This window comes from Cucumis sativus, chromosome 1 (assembly GCF_000004075.3).
Source record: "Cucumis sativus cultivar 9930 chromosome 1, Cucumber_9930_V3, whole genome shotgun sequence".
In the NCBI taxonomy this organism is placed as follows: Eukaryota; Viridiplantae; Streptophyta; class Magnoliopsida; order Cucurbitales; family Cucurbitaceae; genus Cucumis; species Cucumis sativus.
The window spans coordinates 21824730-21839981 of record NC_026655.2 but is presented as its reverse complement, the minus strand read 5'-3'; the positions used below and the strand labels follow the sequence as shown (position 1 = coordinate 21839981).

Below are 15252 nucleotides of genomic sequence, written 5' to 3'. Positions count from 1 at the left end.
CCAATTATTTTATTTTGTTATTATTTTAAATTACAGTCAATCACTTAAAAGACAAGTGGAAAGATGAGAAATTTGAAATTTTCATTTAAAAATCTTAAAATTTCAACCACAAGCTTTATTACAATTTTTTAATTTCTCTAGTCATTAGAAGGCTTGTATGAATGATAATTACAAAGGATTTACAAGACCATTTATAAGTTCTAATCCTAAACTCAAAAATATATTGAGTGAGAAATAGTTTGATCGAGTGTAAATCTATAACACGATAAAGTTGATCGTTTACTAATTAATCAAATTTTACTCTATTTAGGATTTATTACAAATACCTAAATTTGGTTGACAAAACAAATGAACATATAAATAAAGAGTATTGGGGATTCCGACATGTTTCTTACTTGGACGCCACTCTTTAGAATTGCTTTCAAGAAAACACTTACCCCAATAATTATACCAATTTTTTTTCCTTTTTCCTTTTTCTTTTTTCTTTTTTATTATAATACCTTCCTAATTATTTTTTTAACAAAAAGATTCTTTTTTATTATTATTAACATCATTTACCACCGCCATGTCCGTCGTTCCACGGCGGCGATCCACCTCCACCAGAATCCACATCCTCGCCCTCGACGGCATCGTTAACGTCAACTCCCTCTTCACCTTCGCCGTTTTCCTTGGCGTGGCGTGGTACCCCACCGCCAACCCGGCTGCCAATCTCCTCCCGGACGACGACGACGGTCCTTGCGCTGCTGCCGATTCTGTCGCCGAAAATCTCATAGCCTGCCATGTATACTCTTTCAGCTGCTTCTTGTTCTCCAGCCTAATCGCGTCGGCGCTGAAGCAAGCAATCAGACTCATCACAGGCGGTGATGGTGGGCAGGGTGAGACCCACGCACCGGCGCTGAGGGTGGGGATGATGGCGTCTGCGGTTGGGTCGGTTCTCGGGTGTGGGTTTTTGGTGGCGGCGTTGCTGAATTTGATTCAGATAAAACTGGGGGTTTTCGGTTGCCGGAGGTGGGAGACGGTGGCGGCCGCCGTGCCGTTGGTGAGCTTGGTTCCTTTGGCGCTTTTCATTTACATCGCGCTTGTTATTCACGCCTTCACGCGCTAGCATTCATTTTTTCATTTTTTTACATTAATGTTTACTTTTTTTAAAAAAAAATAATTTAGTTAAATGCTTCATTGTGGTTACAAGAATACGTCTGTGTGTGTATGTAACTTATAAAAGCTTTTAAGTTGTAAATTCATGTGTAAAAATGTGACAGCTTCTGCGACCTTAGTTTCGTATTAGTTTATGATTCAATTTTCAAGTCGGTAAGAAATCGTAGAAAATCATTGTGTGTTCAAATGTTGATCTCAACTATAAATATGAAACATCATAATTTAAGAGCGTAAATATGTTCAACTAATAAATTATATAATTTTCTCACTTTATGAGGGTATGAATTGAGGTGGTTACACGTCAAATGGAGTATCTTTTTTATAGATTGGTGAGATCAAGACTATAAATTAATTAAAACATCAAAACTTATCTGAGTAGATAGTAGATACACAATGAATAACTTCCTTTCTACTTTTTAAACTCTAAATTTGTCATTCACTTCAAAATAACTTCCTTTCTACTTTTTAAACTCTAAATTTGTCATTCACTTCAAATGGTTATAATTATAACCAAGTTATATATATATATATGTGTATATATATATATATATATATATATATTTTTGACAGTATTCATGGTTGAATTTTAACCATTTGAATTAAGTGGAATTCTTTAGAAGGATTATTTATGAGAAACTTTTCACCAAAGACAGCAAAACATAAGAGAAACAGCAAAGCTTTCTTCTTTTTTTTTTTCTTTTTTAATATAAGAGAAATCAGAGAAAAGAAAATACAGAGAACTCCACACCATTTTCAAATGTAAGTAAAAACCAAACAGGAAATTTGAAATGGTATACACAATATGTAATGTAAAACAAATACCCAACTTCAAAGCTTCATCTGTGCTCTGCTGCTTTTTATGAATTCCTGCATTGAAAAAAACTAAGCCATTTCAAGGATACCACAAATACAAAATGTGTTGAACAGAAATGTAAGCCGATAGAGGAACAGAGTAAAACAGACCAAACCAACCACAAAAATAAAATGTGTTGCATAATACAAATTGTCCCATTGCCCACACAGCTCGCTTCACCCTCAAACCATCGCATCGCATCCCATAATTAAAGAGCCTACTACCTCAAACCAACAAACGGCCCAACCCATGATTTCAAGTTGGAGGAATCTCTTTACAAGAAGGGGTCCCAGCTATACGAAATAGTACCTATAGAATAACTGCAAAGAAAAAAACTATGGAAAACATCTCACAAGGGACCGTAACTCTCTAGAATCCCTCCTCTCAATACCCCTAAAAACCCGATTGTTCAAGATTAAAGCTAAATAGGGAGTGTTCAATTCTAGCCACCTACCTAAATCTAATATCCAATAAATTTCTTTGACGCTAAAATGTCGTAGAATCAAGAGGTTTGTCCTGTGCAAGCTAGCTCGAACACTTACAAATTTCGAACAAAAATGGAACGTCTCAAGCTAAAAGACAGAAAATTTTACTGCCATCTAAGCTTTTTTCTTACATCTGTTGTACATTTTGGAAGTAATAAGAAATGATATGATATAGTGTTAGACATGTCTCGAAAAGTTGAAAAACATGAAAAGAATTCTACCTTTTTCCGTGAGATCTATTTATAATTGTAGAAACATTATTAAAACATAAGAATTGGATCATCTTTTAATCCTTTTTCCTTATACCATGAGGAGTTCGGTATCTCTCATATAAATGTGTTCAAATGGAAATATGGTTCAAATGCTTTGCATCCATCCTTTAAAGCAAAAGGAAAAGATTCTATTGGTCAATGCTATTAAACCAAACACTAAAGAATATATGGATGGAAAGAAATGATAGATTTTCTTTTTCCCACAAAGCCAAGAAATAGGTAGTGGGAGTAGGAGGAATGGGCAAAATTCAACGATTCTCTTGGATATTAAGGCAAACAAAGAGTCTTTGTATCTATCTTTTTTTTTTTTTTTTTCCTCTTCTCTAAGTTTAACTATTGCAGACTTGAAAGATCCAACCATCAACCAAGGATAGTCATTAATTCCGAATCCCCTAAGCTATACTCGGGTTATGAAGAGTCTTGTATTTGTACACCATCCAATATCGACGCGCAAATCAGGGAAGAAAGTTTGAGGTACAGTTTTTTGAGAAATAGTTTTATATTTTATGCATCTGTTTATAATTTTTCACATTCAATAGGAAAACCTTGTTTCTCATGATCTAAAAGAGAGCAAAAATAAAACAAGAAACATCATTAAATTACGTATATCTAAAACATCAAAAATAAGAAACAACTTTACCAAACAACTCCTATACCTTCGCACAACAGTGACATAGAAAAGTCATGGGATTTAATAAATTAAATCATAGATTAGATGATAATTTGACTAAATGTCTGAAATTTCCTATTTATTTGGTATATTAGTGGGGCTACAAGGAAGCAGGTTTTAAGCTTTCACATTATATCAAGTGGGTGAAAACTGAATACAAGGGCGATGGAAGTTTAACAACGTTGGTCCCAGTTGATTCTCTATGCTTAAAATAACTCTTATGCTCCCAGCTCATGGAATCAACTTCTAACTAAGAAAGGCAAGTCCAGTTCTTGGTGGACCTTAGTCTAATCGAATCAAGCTCAGTTAGATATTTCACTTTCAAACAACCAATGTCACTGATTGTGGATTCTAGTATTTCAAGGACATTCAATCACAGGACGTAAGTAAACGCAAGCATCATTGCATGAACCTCTCAAATTCAATCTGAGTTATCGTAACTAACAAAAAGACTTTGAAATATACATATATGTAGACAAAATTACATCATAAGATAAGTAATCAACGACATCAGACATACCTTAGAAAATAGGTGGGAATTCATGCGCTACCAAGGCAAGGTAGACGTTCTAATAATAAAGAGAACCTACAAAAGAATTTGAAATCAGAGACTAAAACAGATAAGTCAACAGATTCCTACAACTTCGTCCATTATATTATTAGTACCTTGCCACCAATTTCCCCTAGAAGCAGGTTGAGAGTTGTTTCCATTTGGATCATCTTGTTGACCCCCACTTTTCTTCATCTGGGTCATCAATGAATTGGCAACAACAGAAGAACAATCAGTTTGACTTTCAGTTTTGGATCAGTCTGATGAAATCAATTTGGATCATGTTAAAGTATACTCACAGTGTGGGGTGGGGGTGGAAGTGGGGATGGTCCAGCTGATGTGGCCTGAGAATACCCATCTTGTCCTCCATAGTATAGAGATGAACTCAGATGACAAGGCTCCAAGCTCCCTCCTTGAAATTATCAGATTTGATTTTTGTTAGGGATCATAGGTTTCTTGTTTCTTAGGAACATTCTAAAATTGAGGATCATACTCCTGTGGTTTTTATTTCTTTTTCACGGTACCTTGCACTCTTTGCCCTTATCCCTTTCCTATCATTAGAAGTAGTTACAAACTATACTCTTCTAGTTTAGGAATTTTAGAAATGGCATTCTCATAGATTTTTTTAAAATGGTTTTAAAAGATCCATAACTCTCTGTGAATTTGGATATCGTACCCTTTTGTCCATGAATTTAACAGGATTTGTATTTCAATTCACACACCTGAATTCCCTTGTCGGGTGTGATGTGGTTGACTTCCATTGGTCTGTTTTAGCCAATCCACAGAGCTAGAAGAATTCCTACCTGCTCCCTGAAAATTAGAAAAATAATAGTGTTAAAAAAAGTGATGCTTTGACAATGGCTCATGGCACTTGCCACCGGAACCCCATCCAGGTTCATAAACGAATAACATGTATAAGTCTTATTCTAGTCTTCACATCGGTCCCTCCATGTAGCTTGAACATCCAATTTTATTTTTGAAGTAAAATTTCATTTTAGTCCTTAACAATAACTTTTCATATTACATTTCAGTACAAATGCAGACTCAAATCCTGTGCCACATCAGTTAAGTTTGATACAAGACGTTTTGACGGATGCAAAAGATCTCTGCTAAATATAATTATATCAATTGAAGAAGATTTGTAAAAGTTTAAGGATCAGAACGGAAGATTTGGGAATATAAGAATTAAAATGGAATAAATATACACGAGATTCCTGCAACAAAACTTGCAATAGTAGTCAAAGTGGGAATTCAGGACAAACATATATCATCATTGCTAATAAGCAAAAAATGGTAGGGGGGCCCTTATGCAATGAACTTCAGAAAATGCTACATAAGTTTCAAAATCATTCTCTTAGCATTATGCAATATAACTTCTAAAAACTCAGCACTTAACACCTCGATGTATGTTTTCTCTTCCAAGTCATTTGGAATTCTACGACAAAATCTGAACATATTTGAAAAGGAGAGAGTTCTAAGTAAAACGGAGCAGTTCAAAAAGAGCAGCATTACCTTCTGTGGAGATGGAAAGATTGTTGCAAAAGCACCTGATGCGGAAGACAATGGCGCCTCCTTGACATCAAAAAGATCAGCAACGAAAGAGGAGGCTTGATACCCTTTAGACTTTCCCTCCATTTTTTCTCAATCTTTCCTTCTTACCAAACAAAATTGCTCTCCTTTTCCACCACTCCCTATTGAGAGTAAGAAATGAAAGCAAGAAAATATGCTTGTAAAGATCTACTGAATCAGCTAATCTGCTATGAATGAGATATGTCTAAATTGACTCCTCAACTCAGTATTTATAAGAAGAAGGAAATGGCCGTTGCCTTGTCACCTATGTGCCATCATCACTAGTAGGGAAAAAGAAGAATAGAATAGAAAAAAGAAAGAGAAGCCGCCTCCTTCAAATTAGTTTAAGAAAGATCTTATTTGGGAATTTCCTTTTGGAAATTTCCTCATTCACTTTCTAGTCTCTGCATACAAAAATAATAATATCATCCATGCCTTCCTGTGAGAACATAGGAAGATAAGTGCCAAGTGTGGTCCACATGTGATCCTAATTGGATATATCTTGTTGTGCCACGTGTTCTTTAATGGATAATGCAAATTCACAAGCACAATTATGTTCATTATATTATCTGACCCAGCTTCTCTTCTTCCCCACACACAACCAATGGCAATCCCTAACTGTGGTTTTCTTCAACTCCATCTTGAATATGACTTATGAGAGACAATGAAAGTAAAATAGACAGAAAGACTCAAATGGGGTTTCAATCCCACATGTATATAGCAGGTGATAGGATAAGATCATCTCTAAAATATGCCCCTTTCCATATCCAAAACAGAAGAAATCAACCGTTTTAACTCCCTAAATCATCAATATCCCAGTTGATTCCGATGCCATCAAACTATCTGATCTATCTAACTAAAATGATTCCATGGGTTCAAACATATTCCATTACAGTCTACAGAACCCCCCCCCCCAAAAAAAAAGAAGGAAGAAAGAAAGAAAAAGTTGGGCTCTCAAGAGAAGAGACATGAAGAAAAAGAAAGGAAGATTCGTTCAAACCAGTCCATTAATTAAGATATGATTAAAACTCCCAAAAGAAATAAAATCAAAATACAAAACAGTACGAATTTTTGGATAAGGGAAATGAAATTAAGAGCCAGAGAGGTGGTACAAGTTGAAGAACAAAGCAACTTGTTAAAAAGGGGTTGTGGGGATTTGTTTGTTTGGTCGTTTCTCCATGATTACATTGAGAAAATATTTTGATGAAGAATATTAAAAGAAAAAAAAAGCCATCAATCATAGTTGAGAGAGACATGAAGCCACTCGGCAACCACTCTAATGCAATCGATGAGAAATAATATCTTGAAAATAAAACTTTACTAACAACTAAAAAGAGGAATTGAAAAGGTCGAGTCCATTAATATCAGCCATTGATCGATTAGTCAAAGCAAGCAAGCAAGCGTGATCTTACCTAAAGGTGATCCACATTTTCTTCTGGTAAATCATGAAAATGGGAAAGAATCGTTTCAATTTCATTTTCTTCTTTGTGAAAGGCGAAACCAAGCTGAAATTTTGGCTATGAAATATGGATGAAAATGAAAAACATTTTGAAATCTTGATAATAATAGAAGTTTGAGGCGTAAATTTTGAAAATAGAAAAAGTTGTACCAACGGAAATTAAAAATTTTCAAATATAGATGACAAAGGTGTAAAATATAATTTACCGTAGTCCCATTAAAAATTAGATAAGACAAATAAACATTGAGAGTTTGATATGAAAATAAAAGGATCAAAATTTCTTAGGATCGTGAGAAGTGAATTTAATAAAGTCAAATATGAATTATTATGGGTTAAAAAGTGGAAATTTTAGAATTGATGGGTGGAAATTAAAAGATGAAAAGATGAAGAGTGATTTTTGGAATTTGAGATGTCAATTTCATCAAATCAATATGTCTCATTTTTCAACATTCAACTTCATGTAAAAGTGATAATTGGTTGCTTTGTGGGGTAGAATAAATTGGTTGTACTTTACCCATCAATCATACCAATACCATGTAACATTTTTAAATAATTAGCAATTTTGAAGTGAAATGTGGTATTATTTCAAACTCAAAAGAATTAGCAATTTGAATTTTTAGTCATTTGATGAAGCTATAATCTTTCTTCTTCATCCATGGGAAGGACACAAAAACATCCTAAAGATTTTTACACAATCTCTCTCTCTCCCTTCTTCTTCGTCCAAACCTCTAACCTCGATAACCACTCTTTCTTTTTGCCTTCACCTTCTTAGAAAAAATCAAGAGATCTACAACATTCATTTTGTTTTCTCTTCTACCAACTCTCTAAATCTCCATCTTTCTCACAAAAACTCTATAGAGTGCCACAAAATAAACTCTAGCTTAATTAAAAGTGTATGGTAGGGTTTTGGTCTCAATAATCCACACTTTAAACAAAAGTGAGTTTAGTGGTTGAAATTTATTTCTTCTTTTTATTTTGTTGGGTCTTTTCAAAAATATAACAAAGTGATAAAAATTTTACGCGGTATAGAACCATTTGGAAAATGAAAAATAGTTCACATGCTCACAATAGGAAATTTAAAAAATGCTCCAATTAATTGGCATCCAGCACGCATAATATATTTCGAAAACGATCTTTTAGTATTTGAAAAATGATAGTTTAGATTTGGCTATTCTTTCTTAGAGTAAAATGATAGTTTAGATTTGGCTATTCTTTCTTAGAGTATAGTTTATATTTGGCTTTGATCAAATCTGAATCTAAATAATTTTTTAAATAATCTTTTATATTTGGTACATCGTTTACATTTGATCGTTTAAATTTTAAAGATTATTTGGTACACGATCGTTTAAATTTAGCGTTTTTTTTTTTACACAATCATTTAGATTTGATACATGATCATTTAAATTTGATCTTTTAAATTTGGAGAGTCAAATCAAAACAACAATTTTTTAAAGAGTTTTTAGTACACGATCATTTATAAGCTATCTTTTTGTATTAGATTTGGCTATCAATATCCCAATGATTTTTTTTCACGATCTTTTATATTTTTTCCACAATCTAAACAACAAATAAGAGTTTGAAAAAAAAATAATCTTTTATATTTGGTACACGATCTTGAACCAAATAAGAGACGTGTACCAAATAAAAGTTTGAAAAAAAATTAATTGCATAAGAATTAGAGACTATTATTCCAATGATGAATTTTGAGAAATTATACTAATTTGTAAGTGAGAAAATTTGAGAAATTATACTAATTCCTAAGTGAAAATTTTCTTCAATATCATATAAGTGATGAAATGCTCTCTATTTATTTATTTGATCATTACTTCAAATATTAGAGTAACCAGAGATAAAATAAGATATTATTTTTTAAAAAAATAAATAATATTTTCAAGTATGATTTGAAATTAGGCCATAATTTTTTAAATGGATATTATGGGTTCTAACACCTTTCTCGTACACAAATAACTCAGAAATCATCTCTGGTTTTCACAAACTATTTTTTTATATATATTTAAAAATTGTTTATTTTATTTTGATGTCCAATCAGCAAAAAAATATTGGTGGAGACTCTTATTTTGTTTTATTTTAAAAATTAACCTATTTTGAGGATGTCGTCTTGGGCACGTGGCCACACTGATTTTTCTTGGATTTGATTCATTTTCGTCTTTTTTTTTATTTAAATACTTTCAACTTAATTCTTTTTCTACATTGTTGGGTTAACATTGATTCTCATGCATTTAAGTGTGATTATTTTAAATTTTTAATCTTAAACTTTAAAAAAAAAAAAACTATTTTTGTTCGTTTTTAGATTACTAGAACCAAACAAACAAAAATTAAAAGTAGGAAGTAAAAAACGATCCTTTTAAAAGTAAAGAAAAAGAAAATTAAAGTTAAAAATATAGAAACCAAACCGAACATTTCAAAAATATAGAAACAATAGCAAAAAGTATAGGAACCAAAATCGAATTTAAAACATTGAAAACTTACTAAAAATGAAAATCAATATCTTCTTAGGGCATTTGGCATTTGGATTTTCTTTTTCAGCCATACTCAATAGAAATCTAAAAGGCTTCTCCAATTGAAATAAAAATGATTTAATTTAGGATCATTAGAGATTTTATTTATTGGTGAGGATATGAGATTTGAGGAATGATATGCTTTTCCTTTCTTCCTAATCTCCACTTACTTACTATCCCATCTTCCCTCTTTATTCTTCTTCATCCAATCTTATTATCTACAACGTTAAATCAACCCACAAATTTAGAAGTCACTTCATCATTCCATTGAAAAGCTAATAAAATTCTACCAGTGAAAACCAACTTTAAAAAACTTAGAGAGTACTAAAAAAACATGTCAAAAACTAAAATAGAACAAGAGACAAAGTTGAAGGACTGAAATAGTATTTAAACCTAAAATCAACTATTTACATTATACCGATCAATACTACTTTACAATTTCAAAATATTAATTTCATTAAGGTTCGCTTAAATTTCTTTTAAATTTAAATTAGCACAATACGAATTATTTTAACTTTAAAGTTTTAAGAAAAATATCATTTTGTTTTCAATCATCCAAGTGATACATTATAGTAACCTAAATTGAAATAAAAAATTGGATATGATGAGAAAAGCATTTAGAAAAATAGATATTGGTATGTCATATTTAAGTTTTCTCTAAATAATTTAGTAATGAGAGAGGGAGAGGGAATGGGAATCAATCATAGATATGCACAAAATATCTATAAATCAAATGTTTTTGGCAACTTCTATATACTAAAGGAATCTTTTGTTGAGAAAAAGAAGAGTTTAAGGCTAAAGAAATATAAAAACGTGAGCGGCAGGATTCGAACCTGCGCGGGCAGAGCCCACATGATTTCTAGTCATGCCCGATAACCACTCCGGCACGCCCACTCTCTTATTGAAACTTTTGCATTCGAATCTTATTTTTATTTTATTATCAATTATTGATTTTTACATTTATTATTGTTGTTATTATTATTATTATTAAAAGAAGTCCAATTAATTTACTTTAAGAAGAAAAAAAAAAAGAGGATGAGGAAGAATATAATTGGAATATAAGATATTTATGGTGTGGGGGAACATAGCATCTTCCCTCAAATCTCATCCCCACCAATAATGGAAACAAAGATTTGAGGGATATAACCTAACTATACATATTTCACTTTTTTTAAAAATTTATTTATTTATTTGAAGAAGATATTCCATTTCTTTTTTAATAATAAATTTTCACAACTCAATTGTTTGTAGAGAGTTCCATATCTAAATTTTTTTAAAAAAATGTATTTGTTACATGATTTTAATAAGTTAAGAGTATGGAATATAGATTTGATAAGTGTCAAGTTACATAGTTTGTGTTTTGATGGTAAGAAAGGAAAGAATATTTAACATCATGCAACTTTTTTAATAAAAAAAATTCTAAATTTACATAATTTTGTAAAGAAAAAAAGTGTACTTTTATTTTTAAAAAATTGTCTAAACATTTATTTTAAAAAATCATCGCAAAAATCAAGATGAGTAATTTCTCTGATGATTAGGAAACAAAAAGATTTGAATCTAATCTTGATTACATATACCTAAAGTATACTCAAATTGACTTCCAAATCTCAACTTTATGCCTTTGAACTTTATGACTTGCATTAAAATTAACACAAGGGTTTAATTTAATAAACTTGAAAAAGAGTAAAATTAAGATTTTAAAAAGCTGGAAGGATAAGTTACACATATGAGTTTCTTTGTAGCATTCAGATTCGTCAGTTGAATAGAAATTTTCTGGGCAATGATCCTCAACAAACTGCACTCTCTAAAAACAGAAATGAACACCTACATTTGATTCAAGTTTTGGTATTTTCACCATCTCCTTCGCTTCTTCTTTGCATCCCAAGTTGATGCGGGTCCAGAGAAATGTCATCAATAACAGTCCCATCTCCTTGCAGTTTCATATCGTCAAGCTTCACACACTTAGTTGTTTTCAGCTTCAGCAGGGAAAAGATCAGGAAACCGGAATAATGTTCGTTGACAAACCGTCATGTTAGTTCACTGAAATAAAGCGTAATTTAAAAAGAGAAAAAGAGAAAGATCAGATGTATAGAATGTTAGGATGAATTCAGGGCCAATGAAGTACTTGAAAACAAGACCATGCAAGATAAAATGCTAAAGGTCGATTTGTTATTGTTACAACACTTTTTACATTTAATAAAACTCTACATTGGTGTACTCTTCCAAAAGAATCTACTAAACCAACAAAAGTGCGGACAACCAATGCATTCCACTTTTCATTATGAATAAACAGCAGAATACACGCCAAGCTACAAAGGACTCCAGCCTAGAGCAATACAATTAGGCAAATAGTTACAACTTACGAAGAGTTCAGAAAAAGAGAATCTAATGAGGGACTAAATATCGTTTGAAAAACTATCCTAACCTTTGAACATTCTATTGTCCCACTCCACAAAGCCCCAACAAAATAGCATATACCCCAGTCTGTTACAAAAAAACGCCCTTTAACACAAAATGGGAGGGTGAAGGATAAGCTCCTCACCTGTCGAATAGAACTCTATGGTTGGTTCATAACCTATATATTGAAGACATACACCAGGTGATCTTGCAGTATGTAGTTTCCATAGAGCGGAGACGATGGTGTTGATCTATGAATTTTCCTTCCTTTAGTTTTGCTGCATTTCATTTAAAGGGCTGGAAGAGGATAGTATCAAGTTCTAAACACAAGGATAACACGACTCACTTGATTGATCCTCTTCCCAAGAGAATCCTAATTCCTAAGACTAAGAGCGTTCTCAGCTCCAACTCAACTACTATCCACATGACTCGTTTTACATCTGACTGACTCTTATCCAACCTTCTTTGGGTTTCTCAAGCTAATTTTACTCACAGGCACGTTTTGGTCGCTTCCCATATTTTTGGAAAAGTGAAAAATATTTGGTATTTAAAAACTCACAAGATATTAAATGTCACAAGGAAGCATAGAATGGCAAAGGGGCTACTATTACTGCCTATTAAGTGGTACCAAGTTACCAACCTTCAGAATACAAGAAAAAAAATCAACATTAATTGGGAAGAAAAGAGTTAAAGAGAAAAAAGAGTTTCATAAAACATACATCAACGTAGGCTGAATATCTCTTCTGGGGATCGAACACATGCTGGTCAGGAAAGAGCTCCTCAAAGTCTTGCTTTACTCTGTTTCTCAAAAGGGGGTGTGGCAAAAGACCTTTCAACAAAATTCTAAATGGCAACTCGTCTGGTGGATCTGGAGACTTCTTCATATCCTCATATACGTTCATTGCATCAGAAGGAGATCCATATCTCAAGAAACCTCTGATGACTTCAGTATACGTTTGAGAGTCAGGGAATAAATTTTCCTCTCTCATGCTTTCCCATAATTTCATTGCGTCATCCATCTTTTTACTTCTAGCTAATGCAATAATCAAGTCTTTATATATATAAACATCAGGCTTGTACCAGTCTTGCTTCCGAATCAACCTAAATATCTGGAAATTTCAACAAGCATGTAAGATTGCCAGAAACTAATAAAGTAAAATCAATTCAATCTTGAAGATAAAAAGAATGTAAAAGAAAATGTTTCCACACGCAACTAAAATGAACTATGTTCCATATTTGAGACCTTTAACTCATTCGAAACATTTGATGTAGATCTGATAAGCACTCAAAGGGGCAGATCAGAGTTAAGCGGGAGAGAAACAAGACGGTATTCAAAAGGAAGAAATAATTTTGAATGCAAGAGCAACATCGACATAAATCAAGCTAAACTATTGAGACGAAGTGCGAAAATAACAATATCATTTAAAGGAACCCAATACACGAATTTACTTCCTCTCTGACCTCCCTTAAGCATTCTTCGATTACTACCATGAATAAAGAAGGAAATAATTGAAATTTAATAAAAATTGCACAAGAGCTCCATGAAATGATGCAGGGAAAAAGTCAAGAACATCATATTCATACTAAGGAAGCTAGAAGCTGAGAAACATAATCTTCCAAATTCAAGAACAGAATAGAACCTTGAATGCAGCATTAGTAAAGTTATTCAATAAAGGAACTAACCATCAATAACATCACAGTTAAGAAGAAAACTCACAGCATCAACTAACAAGAAAAATAAGTTGCAGTGACAACAAACAAGAGCGATATTATGTGTAATGTACAGAAGCCAATTATCAATTTCTGAGACGACCCATTACGTAAAATCTAAAATGAATGTGAGGATCCAGAAAGAGCAACAAAAACGACAGAACATATTGAAGAAAAGGAAATGGAAATAAACCTTGACAGCTAAAGCAACCTCCTCCTGCCGCTCGAGTTCACCAAGCACAGCAACCATATCCAATTTCAAGAGCCTTGAAACATGACTCTTCATGAACTTTTCGAATTTCTCTTCATCTTCCTTGAATCTCTTCAATCCTTGAATAACGAAAAGTGCTTCTTTACCAATTGCTTTCCGGCTTCTCCAAAGGGGTCCCCGAGGCCTCCCGTCGTGATATAGCCGGAATCCCCAGATGGGTCGCCTGGAATCCGGCTGAAAGTCAGTGATCGTCGATTTAACTGGTAATGGGACATCTCTAATTGGTCTCCTCGTTAAACCCTGTAGGAATACCGAAGCAAAAACGGGCAATTTCGACCTGGAAAACCACCGAATCGCCATCTAATTATTGCCACCCGAAATCATAGTGGAATAAGACGATTCTTCAGGAAGAGAGCAGAGAGGGTTTTGTAACTTATGAGAGGCATCAGAACCAGATAGTATCCTGTTAACAAATTGGTGACTCAGAAAGAAAATGAAGATGGGCAACGACTTATCCCTGCGAACTGAGCGACCGAAGCGGAAGATAGAGTGTGGTTTTCGTCTTTGGCGGAAGAATGCGTAGGGTAGTGAGCGACGAGTAGAAAAAAACTGGGCAGTCGCGAGAGCCGGAGCAGTTGAAGCAGAGAAAGATGAAAGGGGATGTTTCCGGCGTGCGACTGCAGCGGAGAGAGATATAGGGAGAGAAAGGAAAAGGGGCAAACAAAACGGTGTAGAGAGTTGGATGTGACGGCGGCGGAGGCAATGAGTTGTAGGAGGAGAAGGAAGATAGGCGTGAGAAGGAGGAGAGGAAGGCTTTTCCTTTTTCTTTCTATTTTTTTAAAAAATCTATTTCAGGGGCGGAAATGACAATTGTTCTTAGTTTGAGGTGAAGTTATAAATTTGCTCGTTCTTTCTCTCTTCTTCTCCAACTCCAACTTGATTGAAATCAAAGTTTTCTCTTCTTATATGATCCAAAATCAACAACCCTCTCTCATTCCATTCTTTAGTGATATTGTGTTCAATCATGGATATTCACTCCCAACAACACACACCTTTCCTCCTAGGAAACTTTATTTTGATAGTTTCACTCAAACTTAGGTCAACAAAACATCATTCTATTTTTTTAAATTCTAATCATTTGGTTTAGATCATCCCTACAGATTTCCCATTTTAAAATCCAATTTCTTTAAATATATATATTAAAATCTTTAATTTTTAAATGTTTTTTTCTTTTTTTTTTTTTGGAAACTTAACCAAATCTTTGCCTAAGAAGTTTTTATACAGATGTAAAAATTAACACACACTTAACCAAAGTAGTAATTAATATTTAATAATAAATAAATAGCTATTTGCTTTTTTTCTAAGTTTACATTCCCAATCAAAATGTTAGAAATTTTAAATC

The 15252-nt window shown here is 33.1% G+C and overlaps 3 protein-coding genes, 1 long non-coding RNA gene and 1 other non-coding gene across 6 annotated transcripts; 2 read left to right on the top strand and 3 right to left on the bottom strand.

The window, feature by feature from the left end:
• Positions 1–270: 270 nt before the first annotated feature.
• Positions 271–1326, top strand: LOC116403759. The gene has a single exon (XM_031885310.1). The coding sequence runs from the start codon at positions 566–568 to the stop codon at positions 1103–1105; it is 540 nt and encodes a 179-aa protein (XP_031741170.1). The 5' UTR covers positions 271–565; the 3' UTR covers positions 1106–1326.
• A 496-nt stretch (positions 1327–1822) lies between these two features.
• Positions 1823–5946, bottom strand: LOC116403771. 2 transcript variants are annotated; one of them, XM_031885331.1, is made up of 6 exons: positions 5498–5946; positions 4708–4795; positions 4285–4397; positions 4102–4180; positions 3956–4021; positions 1823–2037 (listed from the first exon to the last, which is right to left on the bottom strand). In XM_031885331.1, exons 1-5 carry the CDS (start codon positions 5618–5620, stop codon positions 4005–4007), a joined length of 420 nt encoding a protein of 139 aa, XP_031741191.1. In that variant the 5' UTR covers positions 5621–5946; the 3' UTR covers positions 1823–2037; positions 3956–4004. The 2 variants fall into 2 exon arrangements, with proteins under 2 accessions (XP_031741191.1, XP_031741189.1); XM_031885329.1 differs by having other exon boundaries at positions 1823–2022.
• Positions 2018–5776, top strand: LOC116403798. Its single transcript, XR_004216633.1, has 2 exons — positions 2018–3239; positions 5017–5776. It is a non-coding gene; the product is annotated as an uncharacterized LOC116403798 (long non-coding RNA).
• Positions 5947–10344: 4398 nt separating the features above from the next.
• On the bottom strand, positions 10345–10426 carry TRNAS-AGA. The gene has a single exon. It is a non-coding gene; the product is annotated as a tRNA-Ser (tRNA).
• Positions 10427–11178: 752 nt separating this feature from the next.
• LOC116403750 (protein THYLAKOID ASSEMBLY 8-like, chloroplastic) lies at positions 11179–15021 on the bottom strand. Its single transcript, XM_031885292.1, has 3 exons — positions 13833–15021; positions 12649–13038; positions 11179–11572 (listed from the first exon to the last, which is right to left on the bottom strand). The coding sequence occupies exons 1-3, from the start codon at positions 14208–14210 to the stop codon at positions 11570–11572; spliced, it is 771 nt and encodes a 256-aa protein (XP_031741152.1). The 5' UTR covers positions 14211–15021; the 3' UTR covers positions 11179–11569.
• Positions 15022–15252: the final 231 nt, after the last annotated feature.

Excerpts from the sequence above, each read along its gene's own strand:
- LOC116403771 (XM_031885331.1), bottom strand. The coding sequence starts at position 5,620 with ATGGAGGGAAAGTCTAAAGGGTATCAAGCCTCCTCTTTCGTTGCTGAT. Across the intron at positions 4,796-5,497 it reads TCTTTCCATCTCCACAGAAG|GGAGCAGGTAGGAATTCTTC; the intron begins GTAATGCTGCTC and ends TCTAATTTTCAG. Across the intron at positions 4,181-4,284 it reads TTCCACCCCCACCCCACACT|ATGAAGAAAAGTGGGGGTCA; the intron begins GTGAGTATACTT and ends TTGATGACCCAG.
- LOC116403759 (XM_031885310.1), top strand. The coding sequence starts at position 566 with ATGTCCGTCGTTCCACGGCGGCGATCCACCTCCACCAGAATCCACATC.
- LOC116403750 (XM_031885292.1), bottom strand. The coding sequence starts at position 14,210 with ATGGCGATTCGGTGGTTTTCCAGGTCGAAATTGCCCGTTTTTGCTTCG. Across the intron at positions 13,039-13,832 it reads AGGTTGCTTTAGCTGTCAAG|ATATTTAGGTTGATTCGGAA; the intron begins GTTTATTTCCAT and ends TGAAATTTCCAG.